Here is a 19,536-nt window from a genome sequence, read left to right as displayed (position 1 = left end):
CCTTCAGAAAGAGCATAGGGGCAAGTAGAAAACTGAACAAAATACTGGTTTAGATTTCAACTCATTTCTTATTTGGGTATAACCAACCAGGCAAGCCTTGTCTTTTCTGATTGACTGTCTTATACTCTCAGCGGGCAGAACTCCAAGACAGGGCAGTGTAATGTGATCTGCAAAGGGATGGTGTGTTTTTGGGGTAACCCTTAGGTTAGCTGGTCAAACCCAGGTGTGAGGACTCTTCAGCCAATCAGTCCTCTAATTAGTAATCTAATTAGCAGTGATAACCCACATATTCAACGACCCTTTCTGGATACGACTGCAACCTTCCTCTAAGTACTGGACCAGCTCTCGGTAATAGTAACACGGGGACGCCATGTTGATTCGCGAGGTTTGTGGACCTGACAGACCCCACTCTTCCCAGTCCCATGCAGCATCCATCTGCTCCTGGCTGCGCTCTACCTCTCCATCCCACTCCTCACGTGCACAGTGACAATAAACCACATCATGGGAATCAGGGAGAAACGCTGCAGCCTCTGAAGGTCCACAAAGCCCAAGCCGGTCTGCGGTAAACTAGAACCAAGGCCCCGAACATGACCCAGTCTTCCCCAAAGGAGTGCCAAACCGGACCCCTTCCGAATTATGGGCTGAACACGCATTACAGTTCTGTCCAGAGGGCTGCCCCAAAATGAGCCACAAATCAGCCATTCTGATACTCCTGTCTGTCGTGTGATGCCGTGTCACCCAGAGCACATACTTAAACTCCAGTCAGAGACGCCCGCATTTACTTCGGCCCCATAACAAATCGGGTTTCACTCACACAATTTATTTTACTCCCAATTTAAAACCCACCACCTCCTCCCATCAAACTTTTCATCAATGCCACCAAGTTGACTGACGAGGGGGAGGAGTGGCAGGTGCAGGAGACGAGTGGGCGGGGCCATGGACCATCCCACATCCCATTCGCTCACACAACAAGCAGCCGCTGATAATGAGCAGCACGTGTGTGACTGATTACCCATCCATAGAACACCCATCCTGCAGACGGAGGTAAAAGAACAGGGAGGCAGCAGTGTGGGCCTGCAAATCATAGAGCAAACAAGCCAGGCCTCAGTGGCCTAATTAATGAGGCTCCTCCCCCTACATGCCAGGTCCCGCCCTCAGCCGCACACACACCAGCTGCCCAGGGCACACAATGGGGCGAGAGCACCCTGTTCATGAACTCCCACCGCTACTGCAGAGAGTCCATAAAACGGCCAGCAGGCATGACAGGGCGTGGCGGGGGGGGGCAGGGGGGGTCAGCACCCCACAGCACAGACCAGCAGATGACACAGATGGAGCAGGAACCGCACACAAAAGGCGAAGCCTTTGTTCAAGCCGGGACTCCTTTCAAGAGCCACTCAAGCAACAAATTAGGGAAATGGGGCCAATAGGCTTGCGTGTGTGTGTCTGTTTTCTCTGCTCTTTTCACTGGCCCAGACCCTCGACACAGTCAGTAAAATCAGATTTACGCCCGGCTGCTGAAGGACTGCTCTCCGACATGCTTGTTACAGGCGCGGCTCTCAAAAGGAGGGCAGACAATTAAATGAGCACGACTGCTACTGAAATGAGGTGAGCGCTTTGTTACGGATCAGTGGGCTAGAACAGCCCCAGCAATAAATAAATAAATAAATAAGACCGAAAAAAACAAACAAACAAAAAAAGATTTGCAAATCCGTTACATTTCTTTTGGAACAGTCGCAGGTAACAGTCAGGTTTGCGTCAGGCCCACCGCTGATAGTGCTTCTGTAACAGAGACAAACGTTTCAAATTCAGAACAAAGAGGAGGCAGATCAACTAGCCCAGACAAGCTGTTTTCAGATTTCTTTATATTAAAAAGAGAAAAAACCTCGTAGTTTGACCTGTGAGAAATCTATACTTGCTTTATTGGAAGGCATTGCGTAGCTCCTGCCCCAATACTGCTTACACTCGTACCTGGGCATTTCACTGGAAGCTCAGCCTATCTGCTCTTATGCCCAATCGACTCCTCGACAGGCGGATGTTTGTAATACGCCATTTGTCTCACTTTTGTTTTATAAAGGAACCTGCTAAATACAGATGCTCCTCACGTTACAATGTTGAGACATAAATGTGAAGTACATTTATGGCAGCATCCACCCAGCGATGGCAGCATCCACCCAGCGATGGCAGCATCCACCCAGCGATGGCAGCATCCACCCAGCCATGGCAGCATCCACCCAGCGATGGCAGCATCCACCCAGCCATGGCAGCACCCACCCAGCGATGGCAGCATCCACCCAGCGATGGCAGCATCCACCCAGCCATGGCAGCACCCACCCAGCGATGGCAGCATCCACCCAGCCATGGCAGCATCCACCCAGCCATGCTTCCGAAAACATCCCATACAGAGTTTAACAATGTATCAGTGTATAAGGTGCTTTTTTCTGTTTAACCAAACTTTACCAAGCCCATTACGTCTACAAAGTTTCTTCCGACAACCCGTCAGACTACTGAACAATCAGAGACAGGAATGATACACACACGCACACACACACACACACACACACACACCTTTATACAGTCCACTACCCAAATAACTTTGCACAACCCATTGTACTGTTGCACTTTACATTTAGCCTGTCTTATCTACTATCATCTCTTCTATCTCTTCTATTGCATTGTCTCACGTCGCACTGTTTTTGCAATGTCTGCACTTTTTGCATACTTGCCCTTTATGTAGTCCTGCGTCGATGTCGTGTTACATGTAGTCCTGCGTCGATGTCGTGTTACATGTAGCCCTGCGTCGATGTGGTGTTACATGTAGCCCTGCGTCGATGTGGTGTTACATGTAGCCCTGCGTCGATGTGGTGTTACATGTAGCCCTGCGTCGATGTGGTGTTACATGTAGCCCTGCGTCGATGTGGTGTTACATGTTGCCCTGCGTCGATGTCGTGTTACATGTAGCCCTGCGTCGATGTGGTGTTACATGTAGCCCCGCGTCGATGTGGTGTTACATGTAGCCCCGCGTCGATGTGGTGTTACATGTAGCCCCGCGTCGATGTGGTGTTACATGTAGCCCTGCGTCGATGTGGTGTTACATGTAGTCCTGTGTCGATGTGTTATATGCAGTCCTGTGTCGATGTAGTGTTACATGTAGTCCTGTGTCGATGTCGTGTTACATGTAGTCCTGTGTCGATGTGGTGTTATATGCAGTCCTGTGTCGATGTAGTGTTACATGTAGTCCTGTGTCGATGTCGTGTTACATGTAGTCCTGTGTCGATGTCGTGTTACATGTAGTCCTGTGTCGATGTAGTGTTATATGTAGCACCATGGTCCTGGAGGAACGCTGTCTCTTTCACTATGTGCTGTATTACTGCATATGGTTAGAACGACAATAAAAGCCACTTGACTTGACATACCAAAGTGTGTCATATCATATTATATTCATATTCCTTTTACGATATTTTCAACGTATGATGAGTTCATCGGAATGTCACCCCACCGCAAGTCAAGGAGCATCTCTAAAATCAACGTGTAAATGAATGAGACCTGAATGCAGATATTGTTCAAACATTTGCCTTCACACAAACCCAGCATTAGCAACTCGCTAACATTCGTGACACGCATGCTCCTCGTTCCCTGCCTCGTTTTACAGCCCTGCTCATTCCTTGTTCCTTCGTATGTGCTTGTCTGTGATGATCCAAAACTTCTTTGGCACATGCCACAGACAATTAAGCCTCAGATTCTTTTGCATTTTAAAATGACATGAAATTACATGAATTATGAATTACTCCAAAATCAACAGCCAGAACAGGGCAGCAACACATATTCTTCAATACGGTACCCAAGGGGAAGATTACGAAATACACAATCTTATTAATCCCATTTAAACCCAGCTTTCGATTTTTTCCCACAACACACATGGGACTGTCTGAAGATACCCAAAATCTCTCTGCTGCAAAGCCTCAGCCTTCATCCTGCTTCACCCCTCCCCCAGTGCCTGCCCGCTAAGAAAATTTGCATAGAGAAGCATTTGTCATCATTACCTCCGGCAACGACAGTTGCCACTAAGCATCTCTGATCCTGAGGACCAGCAATCATGAAGCAGTCACCTTTCATTTGGACTCATCTGCGAGCACGTGCACACACACAGACACACACACACACAGACACACCGACACACACGCACACACACCCTGGCATCTAGCCAAGAACACTGGTTATCCTATCCCTTCTACTTACATGCAAATTCAAGCCATAGCAATCACAGCAGCAACTAAGAAGACTGTGTGTGTGTGGGGGGGGGGGGGGGGTGTTGCAGAGATCACATTTGAGGACCAAATTGTCCCCAGTGTACTAAAACCTGAAATTTCCCTACTTTTGGGGATACTTCCTCAGGTCCCCATTTGGATAACCTCAGTTTTATAAAAATCTGTGAATGCAATCAAAAAAGTAAAAATGCCAAAAGTCTTTCTTGTATTTTGGTTGGTTGCTTATGGTTAAGGTTAGGGCTGGGTGGGGGTTAAGAGTGTCGTGATTGGGATTATGGTTTTTCCCATAGAAATGAATGGACGGTCCCCACGCTCCCTCCTCAGGCAGGTAAATGATGGTGGTTTAAACAGTCCTTCCCAGAGACACAGATTAATCACCCCGTCTATGGGGACTCTTTCATACTTTCACACAATCGCTTCGATTCTGGCACTGAGACAATGGAGCAGTGAAGTGCTTAGGGAAGCTGTCACAGGACGACCCCCAAAGCGCAGGGACACACAAGGACCTCGCCGGCGGCAAATTAAAAACAAAACAAGGGTGGGATGAGAATGGAGGGCCGCAGCAGCCTCACACACATGGAGGAGACGACAAAAGACTTTCGCTTGGTTACCATGCCCCCCCCAGGCGGCATTTCTGTGACTCTCAGCCCTTACTGAGCAGAGAGAAGTCATCTCTACAGAACAGGTAAGAACCAGAGGAAAATCTGCCCACCACCTTTATCATTTTAGCTATTTATTTACATTACCATGGATTTCATCAGCCACTCTGATCACTGCCCAGCTCACGGGTGCGAAAAGAAAAAGAATAAAAGAAAGAAAATAACAAGCAATGCACAAAAACTGTGAGCATATAGAAAAGTGCATGCGGCTGGGGGTGAAAAGTTTAATCCCGCACCCTCCAGTGTCCCACTTCAGCGGTGACAGCACAGATCTTCAGAACAAGCGGATTTGCTTTCACAAAATCCACCAGACGCACCTGAACCACATTCTTTCACAGCATTAGGAAAGCAGCTTTAAAATAATCACACCACACATGAGATCGTTATCAGCAAGCCGGTAATCGGCACTTTGACCCCGCGGATGATCCACGTGCTGCTGTCTGCAGCCTTCTGCGGTCCAGTGTGCAGTGTGGAGGTGATGACATCCCCCAGAAAGGTGAGCTGTGAAGGCAGAACTGCCCCAATTTGCCATCCGGTATGAAGACAGCTAAGGGAAGAGGGTGAGTGGTATGGCAGAGCCCTATTATCTAGGATAGCTAAAGACCATGAGTGAGGGTTCCTGACGCCAGTTCCTGCTTTTTGGAGAGTGATAATGACACGTCCTTCATCTCTGATGGGCATAATATGCGAGTCTAAAGTACGGCAGAACTTGGGACACAGCCTTAAACGCACCATCCAAACCCAAATCAAGTCTTTATTTTAATGATTGCCAGAGCTTCGTTGGACCAACACTGAAGAGTTGTGGTTCCAAATCTCAGGCGAAATTCTGCCCCCTGACCCACGAATAGGATCTTTTTTGGTCGTTATTAACTTATTAATTATTAACTAAAACATTTCATCATTTTAAAAAAGAAAAAAGATTTACAGGTGACTGTCGATCCATACAGGCTCAACGTAGATATTCCACGATTCTAAATTCTCCTGAGGCCAGATTTAATGTTAGCGTCTCATAAATGCCTTCAGAAATCCTTGGTCTTCTTGGACCCAAACCCAAGAGGCTGCAGATGTGATTAGCAGTAACTCTAAGATCAAGAGTTTTTGAAATCCAGCCGAGGACTGGAACAAAAAAACGCACAAAAAATGCACGTGTCTTTATCATGACGAGGGAGGAGGAGGAGGAGGTCAGGAGGAAGGGGGATAAAGGTTCCCCATAGTGGGGGCGGGGGAGGGGGGGTGCAGGCCTGGCATTGGGAGACATGCAGAGCATTTATCAGATATCAGCGTCTGAAACAGATACTGGACATCCAACCTGGTCTGGATCTAATAAAAGATGTTACCTGCTGAGAATGCAGAGACGACAAAATCAGTGAAAATCAGTTTGTGGAATGAAGAGGGAGAGAAGTAAACCTTTTACTGTTATTTCTATGTAGAGTAAAAACCTAAATCAACCCCCAAAAGCAAGCCAAGGGGAAAAAAAGCAAAATACCAATATTTTTGGTTACGAGCGTGTATTTACAGTGCGGCAGTCTGAGTCTGATGTTTTGTCTTTGTGGAATCTACGAGTCTCAAGAGAAACCAGAGACTGCTTTATGAAGCATTAGATCGTGGCAGAATACAGTCAGTCACACTAAGTAACAATTATTCATTGGAACAAAGCAAATTAAAATGTGTCCAAACTGCCTTAGAGGACACACCCGCCTTCCGTTTCTGCTCAGCTTTCTGGCGCTTTAGCCAATAACAGACATACACTAGAGAAAATTGTTAAAATAATGAGGATAAATTAAACCGCGCAAAATGAGAAGGGGGGGCAATACCGCCACCCCCCCCCCCCCAACCCCATTCTTTAGTGGCTATGACGGATACCCACACAACAATCCAAAACCGGGATCAAACCACGTTCCAGTGTTCGAAAACGGGGGGTGGTTTTCGGGGGGTGTTTTTCGATGTGCCTGACCGTGCATTTTTCATATGAACATTATTACAACATAATGAATAATATTAGACATTAGAAAGCAGTATTTAACATGTACAGATTCTCATAATATGGTTTCTTCACATTACAATAATAAGGAAAAAAACAAATAAAAAAAATATAATTTTATCGTTTTCTGTGTGCGAATAAGAGCACATAACTGCTAAAAGCTTTCTCTAGGAAAAACAAATACCAACAAACCGTAAAGGTACAATTTTATCTTAAAAATCTTAAAAGGTACAATTTATCACGACGTGCTCAGATTAGAATTGTGGTTAAATGTAAGTGCATCTTATAATAAGATATTTGAATCTGAACAACGAGCCGACTTTCTTAAGGTAGGCCTATTCTTTGTTGTTAAAAAAGACGACGCACAAACTAACAATAATCGGTATTACAATGAACACCGGGAGAACCAGCCTACGTTTAATAACGAAATTTATGAAATATTCTAATAATCAGACATCTTAGGAAATGGTTATTTGAATAATGTAGGCAGACAAACATATATCTTACACTAACTGTTGTACAAGTAATTTTACATAGATCTATAAATGAGGTTTACGAGTAAAAGTACAGTGATGATGGTTCTGACTAATTGTGATCCAATAAACCAATTTATACTTACAAGACAGGGACAGTATTTTATTGTGTCTGTGCCTTTTGTATTTTGTGAACTGTAGATAAACTATTTTATTTTAACCAGTGAAGACCGCAAAATGAAAACTGCCCTCTACACCTCAAGATAAAAACACAAAACAGATTATAAATAAAACAAAACAGTATGAAGTAGCAGCTACTATAACTGAGAAGTTAAACACAAGTGCTGTGTCACTTCTTCACAATCAGACAGTGAATATTTCGGTGCCAAAAGGCAGAAAATAAAGGCTATCATATATGATTTAAGCGTAGACAAGTTACTGGATTACACAACACAACCCATATAACAATTAAAGCAATACTTGCAAATGTGTGGTTTTGTTTTAAAAAATAATGTTTACATAACAAAAATCATTAAAACCTTACAATAAAATAAAAAAATTTAAATCTTTAAAAACGATACCTGAAACGTCAGAAAATAAATGCTAATGAAGAATTTTAAAACGCCCATTACCACAACAAACTGGATTTCTAACCTACATACCTGTTAAACGAATGTTTCTATAATAATTAACACATATAAGGTGAAATTTTAAATGTTTAATCAAAAGCAAAACAAAAAAAGAATACTTTTACTATAACATCGGGGTAAAGAATTTCCGAAAATTCTGCACGTAAGTCAGACCGTCTCATAAATTACACCACATATAGTGTATAATTACGCTGCTCCGCATCCGCAAACACACGCTTGAACTGCCGCTCGTCAAATTGCTTGAGTGTGTTCACGCGGATTGATGCATCCCTCTCCTTAACAGTGATTATGTATCGAGAGAAATTATTAATTTGGCGGTCGATAAACTACACGCAATGACGAATGCGAAGCCGATTGGGCTCCTCCTGCAGTACCCCTCCCTTAATAATCTTGCTGGCGCTCGTCGCCGCTTTTAAACAGCACCACGAGCGCAAGCACGAGCGCGATGCTCTTCCTCCACCAAGTAGCAGAGCGGTAAGCACAGATCATATAAACAAAACAGGAAGGAAAGGCTGTTTTTCCACTACTTCAAATTATGTATAGGTCCAGTTGCGATTCTTGTCGCCTCGTGATTAACTTCTAATTACCGCAACTCAGAAAGGATTTACCTTTAAAGGCTGTCTGTGGTAGAGGCTGATGAGGAATTTACAGCGAGCGCGATCTGAGTAGGTTTGATTTTATTTTAAAGACTGTTTTTTTTTGTTTTTTTTTTTACTTTGTTCTCTAACATTGGCCCCAGAGCGCAACAGCCGCGTTGGATCCCACAAATTACTGCGAGACTCCGGTGTACAATCCGGATCTCTGTCCAAACATGATAGCGGCTCAGGCCAAGCTGGTGTATCACCTGAACAAATATTATAACGAAAAATGCCTGTCTCGGAAAGCCGCGATCTCAAAGACAATCAGGGAAGTATGCAAGGTGGTGTCGGACGTCCTGAAGGAGGTGGAAGTTCAGGAGCCCCGTTTCATCAGCTCCCTAAATGAAATTGAGAACCGTTACGAAGGTCTGGAGGTCATTTCGCCGACTGAATTTGAGGTAGTCCTTTATTTAAATCAAATGGGAGTCTTCAACTTCGTGGATGACGGCTCGCTTCCAGGCTGCGCGGTGCTGAAGCTCAGCGACGGCCGAAAGCGGAGCATGTCCCTCTGGGTCGAGTTCATCACCGCCTCGGGGTATCTTTCGGCCCGTAAGATCCGGTCCAGGTTTCAGACCCTTGTGGCGCAAGCAGTGGATAAATGCAGCTACAGGGACGTCGTCAAGATGGTGGCTGACACCAGCGAGGTAAAATTGCGGATCAGAGACAGATACGTAGTGCAGATCACCCCGGCTTTCAAGTGCACCGGAATATGGCCGCGTAGCGCTGCGCACTGGCCTCTGCCCCACATCCCATGGCCGGGACCAAACAGGGTGGCAGAGGTCAAAGCCGAAGGCTTCAACCTTTTATCCAAGGAATGCTACTCTATAAATGGGAAGCAGAGCTCGGCCGAAAGCGATGCCTGGGTTTTGCAGTTTGCCGAAGCAGAGAACCGTCTAATCCTTGGAGGGTGTCGGAAGAAGTGTCTGTCCGTTCTTAAGACTCTGCGCGACCGTCACCTTGAACTTCCAGGACAGCCGCTCAATAACTATCACATGAAAACGCTGGTGTCGTATGAGTGTGAAAAGCACCCCCGGGAATCGGACTGGGACGAGAACTGCCTGGGCGACCGCCTAAACGGTATTCTCTTACAGCTCATTTCGTGCCTGCAGTGTCGGAAGTGCCCGCATTACTTTCTGCCAAATTTAGACCTATTCCAAGGCAAACCAACTTCAGCCCTCGAAAACGCAGCTAAACAGACGTGGAGATTGGCGAGGGAAATACTCACCAACCCCAAAAGCCTGGAAAAACTCTAAACTGAAATAAAAGTCTTTTTAAAAAGCAGAAGACGCGCCCGCGTACATCAGTCGGTATGTCTTGAGGCCTGCGTATTTTCAACTGATAGCAGGGAATTATTTTGCCAATATTTCTGTTAGTAACGTTAAGTGAGCCAAACAGATCATCCGTGGATTACAAAAAGATTTAACATTTTTTTGTCCAGATAAAACCAACCACGGTTACTGCAAGCATATTCTAAGTGATGGGTTATTATCGATGTCGCCATTCCCGGTCTCCACACGCTTATTTTCTTTGTACAAAACCTTTTGACAATTTCGGAATGATTCAGTTTATACCGTATTCTTAATAGCATAGATTGTGTTCCAGTTGTTTAAAATGGTGGATGTTTTGTGGTCCATACATTGAATTTAAATATTCGCTATTTAAACCGTTTTATAGTTGACATTAAATCAATATAAAGTAATAATAATATTTTTAACTTCGCCTACATTGTCCTTCAAAAGTGCTTAAGAGTTTACATTTCTATACTAAAGCTATAACATTCCATGAATATACTTGAAATTTTATTTAAATATATTCGAACATGAATTTGTCTGTTTATATGATTATGTCTGAATATAGTACAATTTAATATTTGGTAAAAAAAAATGCACTTGAAATGCACTGGAATATTACATTGTGATTTTCTTACATTTTCTGTATTTGAATTTATTTAAAAACAAATAAAAGTATTACTTGTGTCCGAAATCGATATTAAAATTGCTTTGCTGATTAAACAAAAATCACACTTTTAGTTGTGTGTGTCTGTTTATCGCGCAAAATTAAGTTAATGTTTTATTTTTTACTTAAGCATAGGAGTAAAGTTAATACTGGTAAATTCAATTCTAACATTCTCAGACCTGAGTAGAACCACACATATTACGACACATGCCTAGAGTTTTATAGAAATACAAGAAAATCATTTTCAAATATTACGAAAATCCTACTTAATCTATTATTTTAATACTGAACACCTAAATAATGAATGTAGCCTGTATTTTAATTAGAGAAATATTTTAAGAAAAAGGACAAATCAAAATATGCTGATTTTTCCTGTAAAAATTCCGTAGGCATAATCGAATATGCGATGAGCCCATTAAGCAGACGTGCTATTATTTTTCATTTCCGTCTAACTTCTTTTTTCTGTGCAAGTGAAAATACACACAAAGTAATGACTTGTTCCAGTTCCCTACAGGTGTCAGCCGGTCATCAACACATACAGACAGTACTTAAAACAGTCGCACTAGCTCGCGCGTCCCGTTTTCGTAAATCCAGAAAGATTATTATGCGCGTGCGGTCCCCCGAGACAGCTACGCCGTTATTTCTGCTCGCCAGAGAGGTTGTTGTTCAGGCCTATATTACTCATATTTATTACGATACAGTAAAATATACAGGTCATCGCATTTATTAACCTTGTTTATTAGGGCTGACTGCATTGGAACCATTCTATTTATTCGAGATTGATGTTTTTGCACAGGCTGTCAACACCTTCACAGTAAATGTATAATGAATCACCGGGAACGGAAGGATATCTTCAGCATATACGTCGCTCAAGTACAAAACAAAAATAATTTCAACACAACTGCATTAGGTGACGGGAGAAAAATGCAGCGAAGACACTTAAAGACACTTACTTTTGCGTCGATCTTCTTGAATGCGGGGTCATCTTCGTCCACCTCGAAATAGATCTCGGTTGTGGTGATGGAAAGCGTGCCGCGAGCTACTACGACCGGGGCCACAAGCTGAGCAGGGGTGCTGAGGACTACGGGCCCTGGAAAGTGACAGGGCAAAATTGAGTAAGATAGTGCGCACGCCTGCAATATGGCTGTAAGAACGTATGCAATTAACTCTGCGTTAATAAATTTTAAAGAAATGATAAATGTTCTAAATATAGATACAATAAAAAGAATATAAAAAAGGTCTAGAATAAGTTATACACATGAAAAGGCTATACGAGAACAACTCTGCAGCAGAGTAACAACTGAAATTCAAAGTTCGACAGAACAATAGGTCCTAATATAACGGGACTATATTCATCATTGATGTTCTAAGAATCAACAAAGTCACAATTAAAAGACAGTTAAGCTACCTCGCATGAAACAAGTTTATTCATTCATAAGGAACACCCTATTGTATATCAGGTATAATAATTATACTTGATACTTTATAATTTCATACTTTGTGGCTATAAATATTTTACGACTGAAATACAATTGGTGAAGCGCAATAAAACTAACAAATACGTTCTTAAGTCTTTGAACATTGCATTTTCCCAACAGATTTCAACTTTATGGAAAAAAATCCATGCCCGTTTGGCTCGTGGGCTACGCTAAGTCTATATTGTGAATATTTAACGCGAATATGTTACACTATCTGTGCACTATTAAGGCAGCATACGTAAATATTTTCCACTTTCTGATAAACTGTTACTACACAGTAACAGTTTTTCCACTACTTCAGGGGGCCAGGAATCCTGAACCGCATAACAAAAGTTCATTCTGGGCCACCAACCCCGATACTGTTGGCATGTTTAAGGTCCACTGCCCACGTGTGGACCCCCTAAATCATACAGGGCATCGACCAAATTTACAGCGCCCTCGCTGCTGCAATGTGTTACAAGCACTTCGGTCACTGAATAGTAAAGAATCTAACTATGCGCTTTAATAATAGTAAGTTACGACGTTTTGTGCCGTACCCAGCATGCTAACGACAGCCGTCATTTGATGACTATTCCCTGTTGATTATACCCTCTTTAACCCTCAGTCTTCTGCCTTGCTGCACTAAACAATAGAGATACATACAAAATAATCGTTATGTGCATCTTAAAATTAGTGTATTTATCGATCTAGACTTTTAAGAGCAAACTTGTCTCTTTTTGTAGGTTACACAATCATTAAAACCCGGAACGTTTGCTAAATTACAAGCGGGTTTGGGTTACAAATCCCGTAGGAGTCCTTCGCGGCGGCGTTGTGCACGTCCCCGTCCCCTTCCACAGATCTTTCTCGTATTACCGTGATGGGCAGACGTTCTCTTGCGGCTTCCACAGTCTTTTTCAACTAAAGCTTTGTACGATTAATTATTAAACAGCTAAATATCTTATTTAATAGAAGATGAAAGGGCCCATTTTATAAAAGTCCAATGTTATCAGATAAGATTACAGTCGATTTAAAAATCACATAGCCTAATATCTTATACAACAATTCAGGATAAACACATCAATAAAAGAAATGTGAAATGAATACCGCTTCGATCATAAAAATATATATTTTCCCTCATTCAAATACAAACATTTTCACATCAGAAAAAAACTACAACGATCAACCATTTAAAGCATCTATAACATTTAAGACAAATTAAACGGGTAATGTTTATTTTTATTTTGTTTAAATATGTTATTTATTTTGATCACATGTAGGCCCAGTACATGCTTTTCGATTTTACCAACTTATATTACTGACTAATTCCTGTGAGCGTTTAAATATAAGTTTCTGTACTTGCCAATTCCACTAATATCTTATAATAAATTTTGCGTTTCAGCTTCCCCTTCCCGTTTAATCCATCGACGCGTTTCAGGTGCATAGAACTGGGGCCGCTCCGGGGATTCCATGCCAGTATCAAATAGTGCATGATTTTAATGGATTTAATCCGCCTAAAAGGGATTAGGTGATAATCGCATCTGGGTAAGATTCTCACAATTAGGAAATACAATTAAAATGTCAACACCGAATTTAACAAATCAACCTCGATGTCCCAAATTCTGCGCTTTGTTCATCTGCGTCCGAAAATGAGCCATCTGGCACAAATAACCTGCAAAATCGTGAAATTAAGGAACCTTTAATGTCGTTAAAATACGCAACCCCAACAACCCAAAGTCTAGGCCTAAATAATCGTAATTTTTTTAAAATGACTTTTTTCATAATCGAAAAAAACAAACATCTGTAAAAGAAATTGGCTGAAATAACAACAGTTTGCGGAACTTAAATAAAAAAAAAAAATGAAAACACTAGAGGCACTGAAATCGAAGTTTTAGAGTGTGACGCACTGCGATCAAATTTTAAAATAGATTTCGAAGAGTTCCAGAAACGGTTCAATCCCGGTGAACGATGGTAGGCTTATTATTTACATAAAACCAGAATATGATCATTTTACTAGCAGGAATAATATGCGAATTTAGTCGTTTTTGTCATTGTGTCAGATATTATAGAGTACTTAAAAAAATAAAAGTTAGCCTACTTTATTACTTTAATACAACCACAGGGCTGTTGTAACCGCGTTTAATCCTCATTTCAAGATGATTTTAATATAAAACATGGTAATAGGTCTAGAGCTATCTGCATATAATCCATAAATTGGTATGTCTAATGTTATTATTCAATTTACTGTTAAAATCAACTTTTCGTTTTCATTGAAACATACCGAGGAAAATGCGCCAAACGATCGCACAATAACATTTACTTAAATTACATTTGACATCTGTTGTAAAGTCAGCCGGCATGGGGCGAAAACCTGGGACTCGAAAGAGGGGATTGTTTCACCCCCCACTTACCCACACAGCCCCCATTAGAAGATAGCATGATAAACAGTGGAATTAGCCAAAACAGGTGCTGATCTGTACCTCTCCACCACAGAGTCGCATGTTAAATGACAGTCATCTGCAGAACAGACCGCAGCGTTTCAATTAGTCACTGCAGCGGTACCACCAGCGAGCCCACAGAACCGCACTGGGAATGGGAGCCGGGCATTATGGCAAACTGGACTATTAAACAAATTTGGCCGCAAAAGGCTATTTAGTCTTAAAGATTTTTTTATTTCTGTTTCTTTAAAAATATATGAAAAATTAAATGTGAAAGAGCAGCCATATTAAATTCCAAATACGTCTTTACATTCTGTGTTCCTAACATTTCATTTTGTACTTGATGCATCACAGCATTAAAAATGTCACCAGGGTCATAACATGTTAAAGCTGGTTTTCTCCAAAGAAGCTTAAATGTTCCACCAATTTATGCAGTGAATGACGAAGCAAAGTATTTCAGATTTCGTGCCGTTCTCCAGGAAATATGCTGTGGGTCCCTCAGGATCTAACCCAGGTACATTTACCTTGCCGACTCCTTAACCTCCATTCCATTACATGCAGGATTTCGGGAGAGTCTGACAAGCTCCTGGACCAAATGTGTAAAGCAAACCAACAAAGCCTGATGTGTGGGATCACTCTGCTGATTTGCTGGAGTATCTGAACTGCAAAAATATGAAGTCAGTGAAGAACTCCCAGAATGTCTCTTAGAAAGCCCACAGAGGCCTGTTTTAGCGTCTCATTGCTGAATGGCACATAGAAGTTAACGCTACAACTTAAATTTAGTTAACGCTTAAATGCTACTGACCATGAGTCATCACTGTGACGAACTGGAAAGACATTTTGATCAAAATGAAATTTTTATCATAGATATGGTATTTAAAAGCGTAACCTACAAATTCGAGTGTATGGACAGGTTGCTAATGGCTAAAAGTCACCATATGTTTTAATGAGTTTGCAGGATCCCGATAAGAATTTGAGAGGGAGGCACGAAGGAGCAATGTCAAATAACCACAGCCATTCAGACAAGAGGCTGCCCTTTAGTTCTGTTTCCCAATTTGGTCCCAGGGGACCCACAGACTGTCTGCAGGACTCCTAGGACTGGATTAGAATCCACTGCTCGAGTTTAACATACAAACAAGCCATCATTAGTGTTAACCAGGAAAGCAACCAAACTGGCATGATACTGCTGGGCTGAGGCTCAACTTTCCATAGCCATACCCAAAAAAACCTGCACATCGGCAGAAAGGAACAAACTATGGGATGTGCCAGTAATGCTCTGCATGCAGAGGATGAAGAGAAGCACACGTGTAACACGCAGCCACGGTCACAGGGCTTCACTGTCCCACTCATGACCCTAAACAGTGAGTCCACAAGCACACAGCTGCAGATTCCTTCTCTCAAGTGCCTGTTTCCAGACTCTGCCGTGACTCCCCAGCTGCCCTGCTCCTTCCCTCATGTCAGGCGAGAGCAGAGCCGTGCGTCTTCGTAGCCCTGAGGCAAAATTTAAGGTAATCCTCGAGTCACTCAATTCCCAGATCCTTGACGTCCAATGTGATTCCACGAATTACTTCCTTTTCAGTCACCCGAAGCACAGCGCTCCCGGTGGTGAGAAAATGAATCACGTGCAATGCAACGCAGAAAAAAAGTTTGGTGAAATCCCAAAACACTAAATCCAGAACATAACTATGTACAAATGCTTATCGGTGTTTCTTTACCACGAACTTCTAAGGCTCCTCATTATTTAAATTCCCTGGGAACTGTGTAAGAGGTTCAGAGTCTGGCTGAAACAGCTCATTCCACATTAATTCATTAACAAACAAATAAAATTGTTAGTTTCTGGTGACATGTTCTCAGCAGTGGTCTGGTCTTCGGAGGCTGAGATTTCTATCATGAGTGGTGATAAATCATTTAGCTTTAAACAGATTAGTTGATCAGGATATTCAACTATTAACAGGATCAGTTAATCAACGTGACTGAAGTATCTGGACTCCTGAGACATCATGTCTGCAAATCAGGGGGTCTGGTCAATTACTTCCAGATACTACAGTACATTGGACTGTTTGATTGAAATTGTTAGTTTATTTCCAAAATGTTCAGTGTCCAGTTTCTAAATTAGGGGACAGAATGATTGTTGTCCAAATGTTAGTGCATTTACACACAGAAATAACTTGCCTCTGGAGATAAACACGTGTGGACGAAAAGGCACTAAAACAAAAAAACAAATAGATACTGTTACTGTGAAGTACATCAGAGTGGCACTGCCTAACTGGGAGAAGCCAGCAGGGGCTGTAGCTGTAGAACAAGGACCATGAGGAACTGGCTGATTTAGGATAGACAACACTATCTCACCAACTGCCTCCCAAATACTGTAGGCCCACTATCATATGCATCATGCTTAAACCCAAATTTTAAAGCCTAGCAGGTTGGACATTGAGTTTTTTCATGCCTAATTTGAGGGGGCACTGTGGGCCACAAAGTGTCAGGATGCTCAGTCCATAATCAGGTCACTGGTTCACAGTGATTTCACCGTTGGGCCCCTAACCCTCCTATTGCTCCAGGGAGCCTGAGTCTGCGTCCCCAAAAAAGAGTATAGGTGCCTGCTGAGTAGATACAAAGTAATGCCAGGTGGTATGGACCTGGGAGAAATAAGGAGTGTGGGGCAGCTGTCTCAGAGACTGTAGGGGTGTGTGACAACGCATTATGCCATAGATGCCTCATTATGTAATAACTTTAAATATAGCACATTTTCATCACATAATGCGATGTTATTACATAATGTGCTGTCACACACTGTGTAAAAATACATTACGTAATAATGTCACATTATGTAATAACTTGACAGAATATAACAAATTTATAGAATACATTATAATTTTATATTGCAACATTACTCTATTATAATTACTATTATCGTCATCATCATCAGCATCATTCAATTTGTTACATTCTATTGCATTATTACATAATGTGTTATTATTACATAATGTGTTGTTACAGGGGGTTGAGTATGAAGTTAGAATAGAACAAATCTTTAGTTTGGGGTAGGACCTCTCACCTGCTAGATTGTCCATCTCCTTTTCCTGCAGCAGACTGACAGCATCGTCATCCCCTTCCAGCATAAGCTCTGTATCCGGATTCTGGTTGACCACTGTCTGGCTGCGGAAGCCCTTCTTGGACCGGACTACATCGTCATCCTCAGAACCTGCGGCATTCAGGAGGGAGGAAAACTTTGAGTCAGACACAGGACAGTGCATGAAACCAAAAGTGAGTATAAGCATCACATAGGTCATTATTACACCAATGAAAAACCCATGTGGATCTTTGGGGTTAGGGGGACAACAGAATATCATAAGAACATGTCTATAGGAACATAAGAACTGAAATCATCTCACAAATATATTTGGTCACGCTTTCCATTAAGTGCACCTTCACATACTTACAATACATGCTCCTTATTAATGTTCTAATACAAGTGACTATGAATGCATTATAAAGCCATTATGAAGGTGCACTTAATATAAAGCATTACTATATGTTCTCATGCATCTCCTTAATCACCAATAACGTAGATTCTCCTAGGGATCCAATTATTATGTGGGATCTTGTGTATATTAGGGAGGCCGAGTAGCTACTGGATCAAGAGCTGAATGGGGCGATAGTCTGGACAGGTGTCTCCAGAGCCCATTAGATGAGTGCATGTATGAAAGAAGAACCAGGAATACTAACTGCAGCACAGCTCACAGCTCATCCACCGCACCCGCATGCCTTTGTCTTTAAAAATTAAAATTGCAGAGTAGAACAATTGACAGAAAAAAAATCCTCATAAGAGAGTTATAAACACCCCCAGTGCGCCTGGGGAATATGTTCCTTGTCTTAAACAGCTTTTATTTTTTTCTTTTTGACAGCCACCTACACTGTAACCTGCCAAAAGAACATGGATCACAAACAGTTTCATCAGATGAAATAGAAGAAGCTCCAACATTTTGGAAATGAGTCTCACATACTGTAACTTCAACTTGCGGAAACAGAGAAAACAAGAGGTTGTGTAAGACTGCTGTTAGGGAAACTTTCAAGCAGGAAAATTAGATCTGTGGAAATGTTACTCTGACCCAAATAGCTGGTGCAGACTGTCATGTCGTAAAATGAAAAGGCCCCGTAATATGAATATGGGGCTAAAACCAACACCCAACCAAAGACGGGTAAGGATACACATCAGTGTTTTTTCAGAAGCTTTGAGACAATGTAATGTTGTGATAATGCGCTATATAAAAATAAATTTGTTGTTGTTGTTGTTGTGTTTTGCATTTATGGCGTTCCTGCAGGTTACTAGGCAAATAAAAATGATCTTTAACCAATATCACCCACAGAGAGAAAAAATTCAAACACAGACCCAGGGTAGAGATTACACAGAGAATGTGCAGAGTTCCTATTTTCAGACGAAATCTGATCAGAATAGTGGCGATTGGTTAAGAGGGTTAGGACTGATCATTAGGTTGCCAGTTCAAATCCGTTCGGATAAAAACGTGTGAAATAAAGAACATAAAATGTCTAAATTTCAGATTCTCGTTATGTTTGTTATGCGTTACATAGCTCATGCGATCTTTACTGGTCACTTACGCCTAGTTGGCTCCTTGACAGCTGCATGCCTGCAATGTGCCAAATTTGTAGCTCGTTTTCGACAAATGATACTTTTAAATAAACAGACGTAAATGCAAACTCAAGCATTTATAAGAGAGAGGCTTTGAAGTAGCAAAGCCCACATCACCAATCATCACAAAGCCTAAGCATAATGACGCGCACTCAGATACACACACACATACAACACTTATATTGAACATGCTATTGGGGGGGGGCTATGCGGAGACCTGTATATTCATTTATCTCTGTTCGTTTTCTGGTCAATGTGAGATTCTCACAGAGGGAGAGATCCAACGGGTGGGTGGAAGGCTGTTGTTTATTCTTGGGTAACTTGGTAGCACAACAGTTCAGTGATCTCATCACCACAATAACAACATGTCTGCC

At 42.0% G+C, this 19,536-nt stretch overlaps 2 protein-coding genes across 14 annotated transcripts in view; one reads left to right on the top strand and one right to left on the bottom strand.

Annotated features, from left to right (window-relative positions):
* nbeaa (neurobeachin a) overlaps positions 1 to 19,536 on the bottom strand; it is a 168,979-nt gene that overhangs the window by 28,743 nt on the left and 120,700 nt on the right. For 8 of the 13 annotated variants that reach the window (XM_048984062.1, XM_048984064.1, XM_048984065.1 and 5 more), the window contains 2 exons: positions 17,570 to 17,716; positions 11,576 to 11,712 (listed from right to left, as the gene is read on the bottom strand). In XM_048984062.1, the coding sequence (XP_048840019.1) occupies positions 11,576 to 11,712; positions 17,570 to 17,716 (284 nt within the window). Of the gene's footprint in view, positions 1 to 11,575; positions 11,713 to 16,686; positions 16,720 to 17,569; positions 17,717 to 19,536 lie in introns of all 13 variants that reach the window. The other 5 variants (XM_048984060.1, XM_048984068.1, XM_048984059.1 and 2 more) reach the window with 1 other exon arrangement.
* Positions 8,300 to 10,443, top strand: LOC125713146 (putative nucleotidyltransferase MAB21L1). Its single transcript, XM_048984075.1, has one exon. It carries the CDS (start codon positions 8,840 to 8,842, stop codon positions 9,917 to 9,919), a length of 1,080 nt encoding a protein of 359 aa, XP_048840032.1. The 5' UTR covers positions 8,300 to 8,839; the 3' UTR covers positions 9,920 to 10,443.

Source organism: Brienomyrus brachyistius, chromosome 18, assembly GCF_023856365.1.
Source record: "Brienomyrus brachyistius isolate T26 chromosome 18, BBRACH_0.4, whole genome shotgun sequence".
Classification (NCBI taxonomy): domain Eukaryota; kingdom Metazoa; phylum Chordata; class Actinopteri; order Osteoglossiformes; family Mormyridae; genus Brienomyrus; species Brienomyrus brachyistius.
Note: the sequence above shows the minus strand (reverse complement) of the source record. Positions and strands in the feature narration are given on the sequence as shown.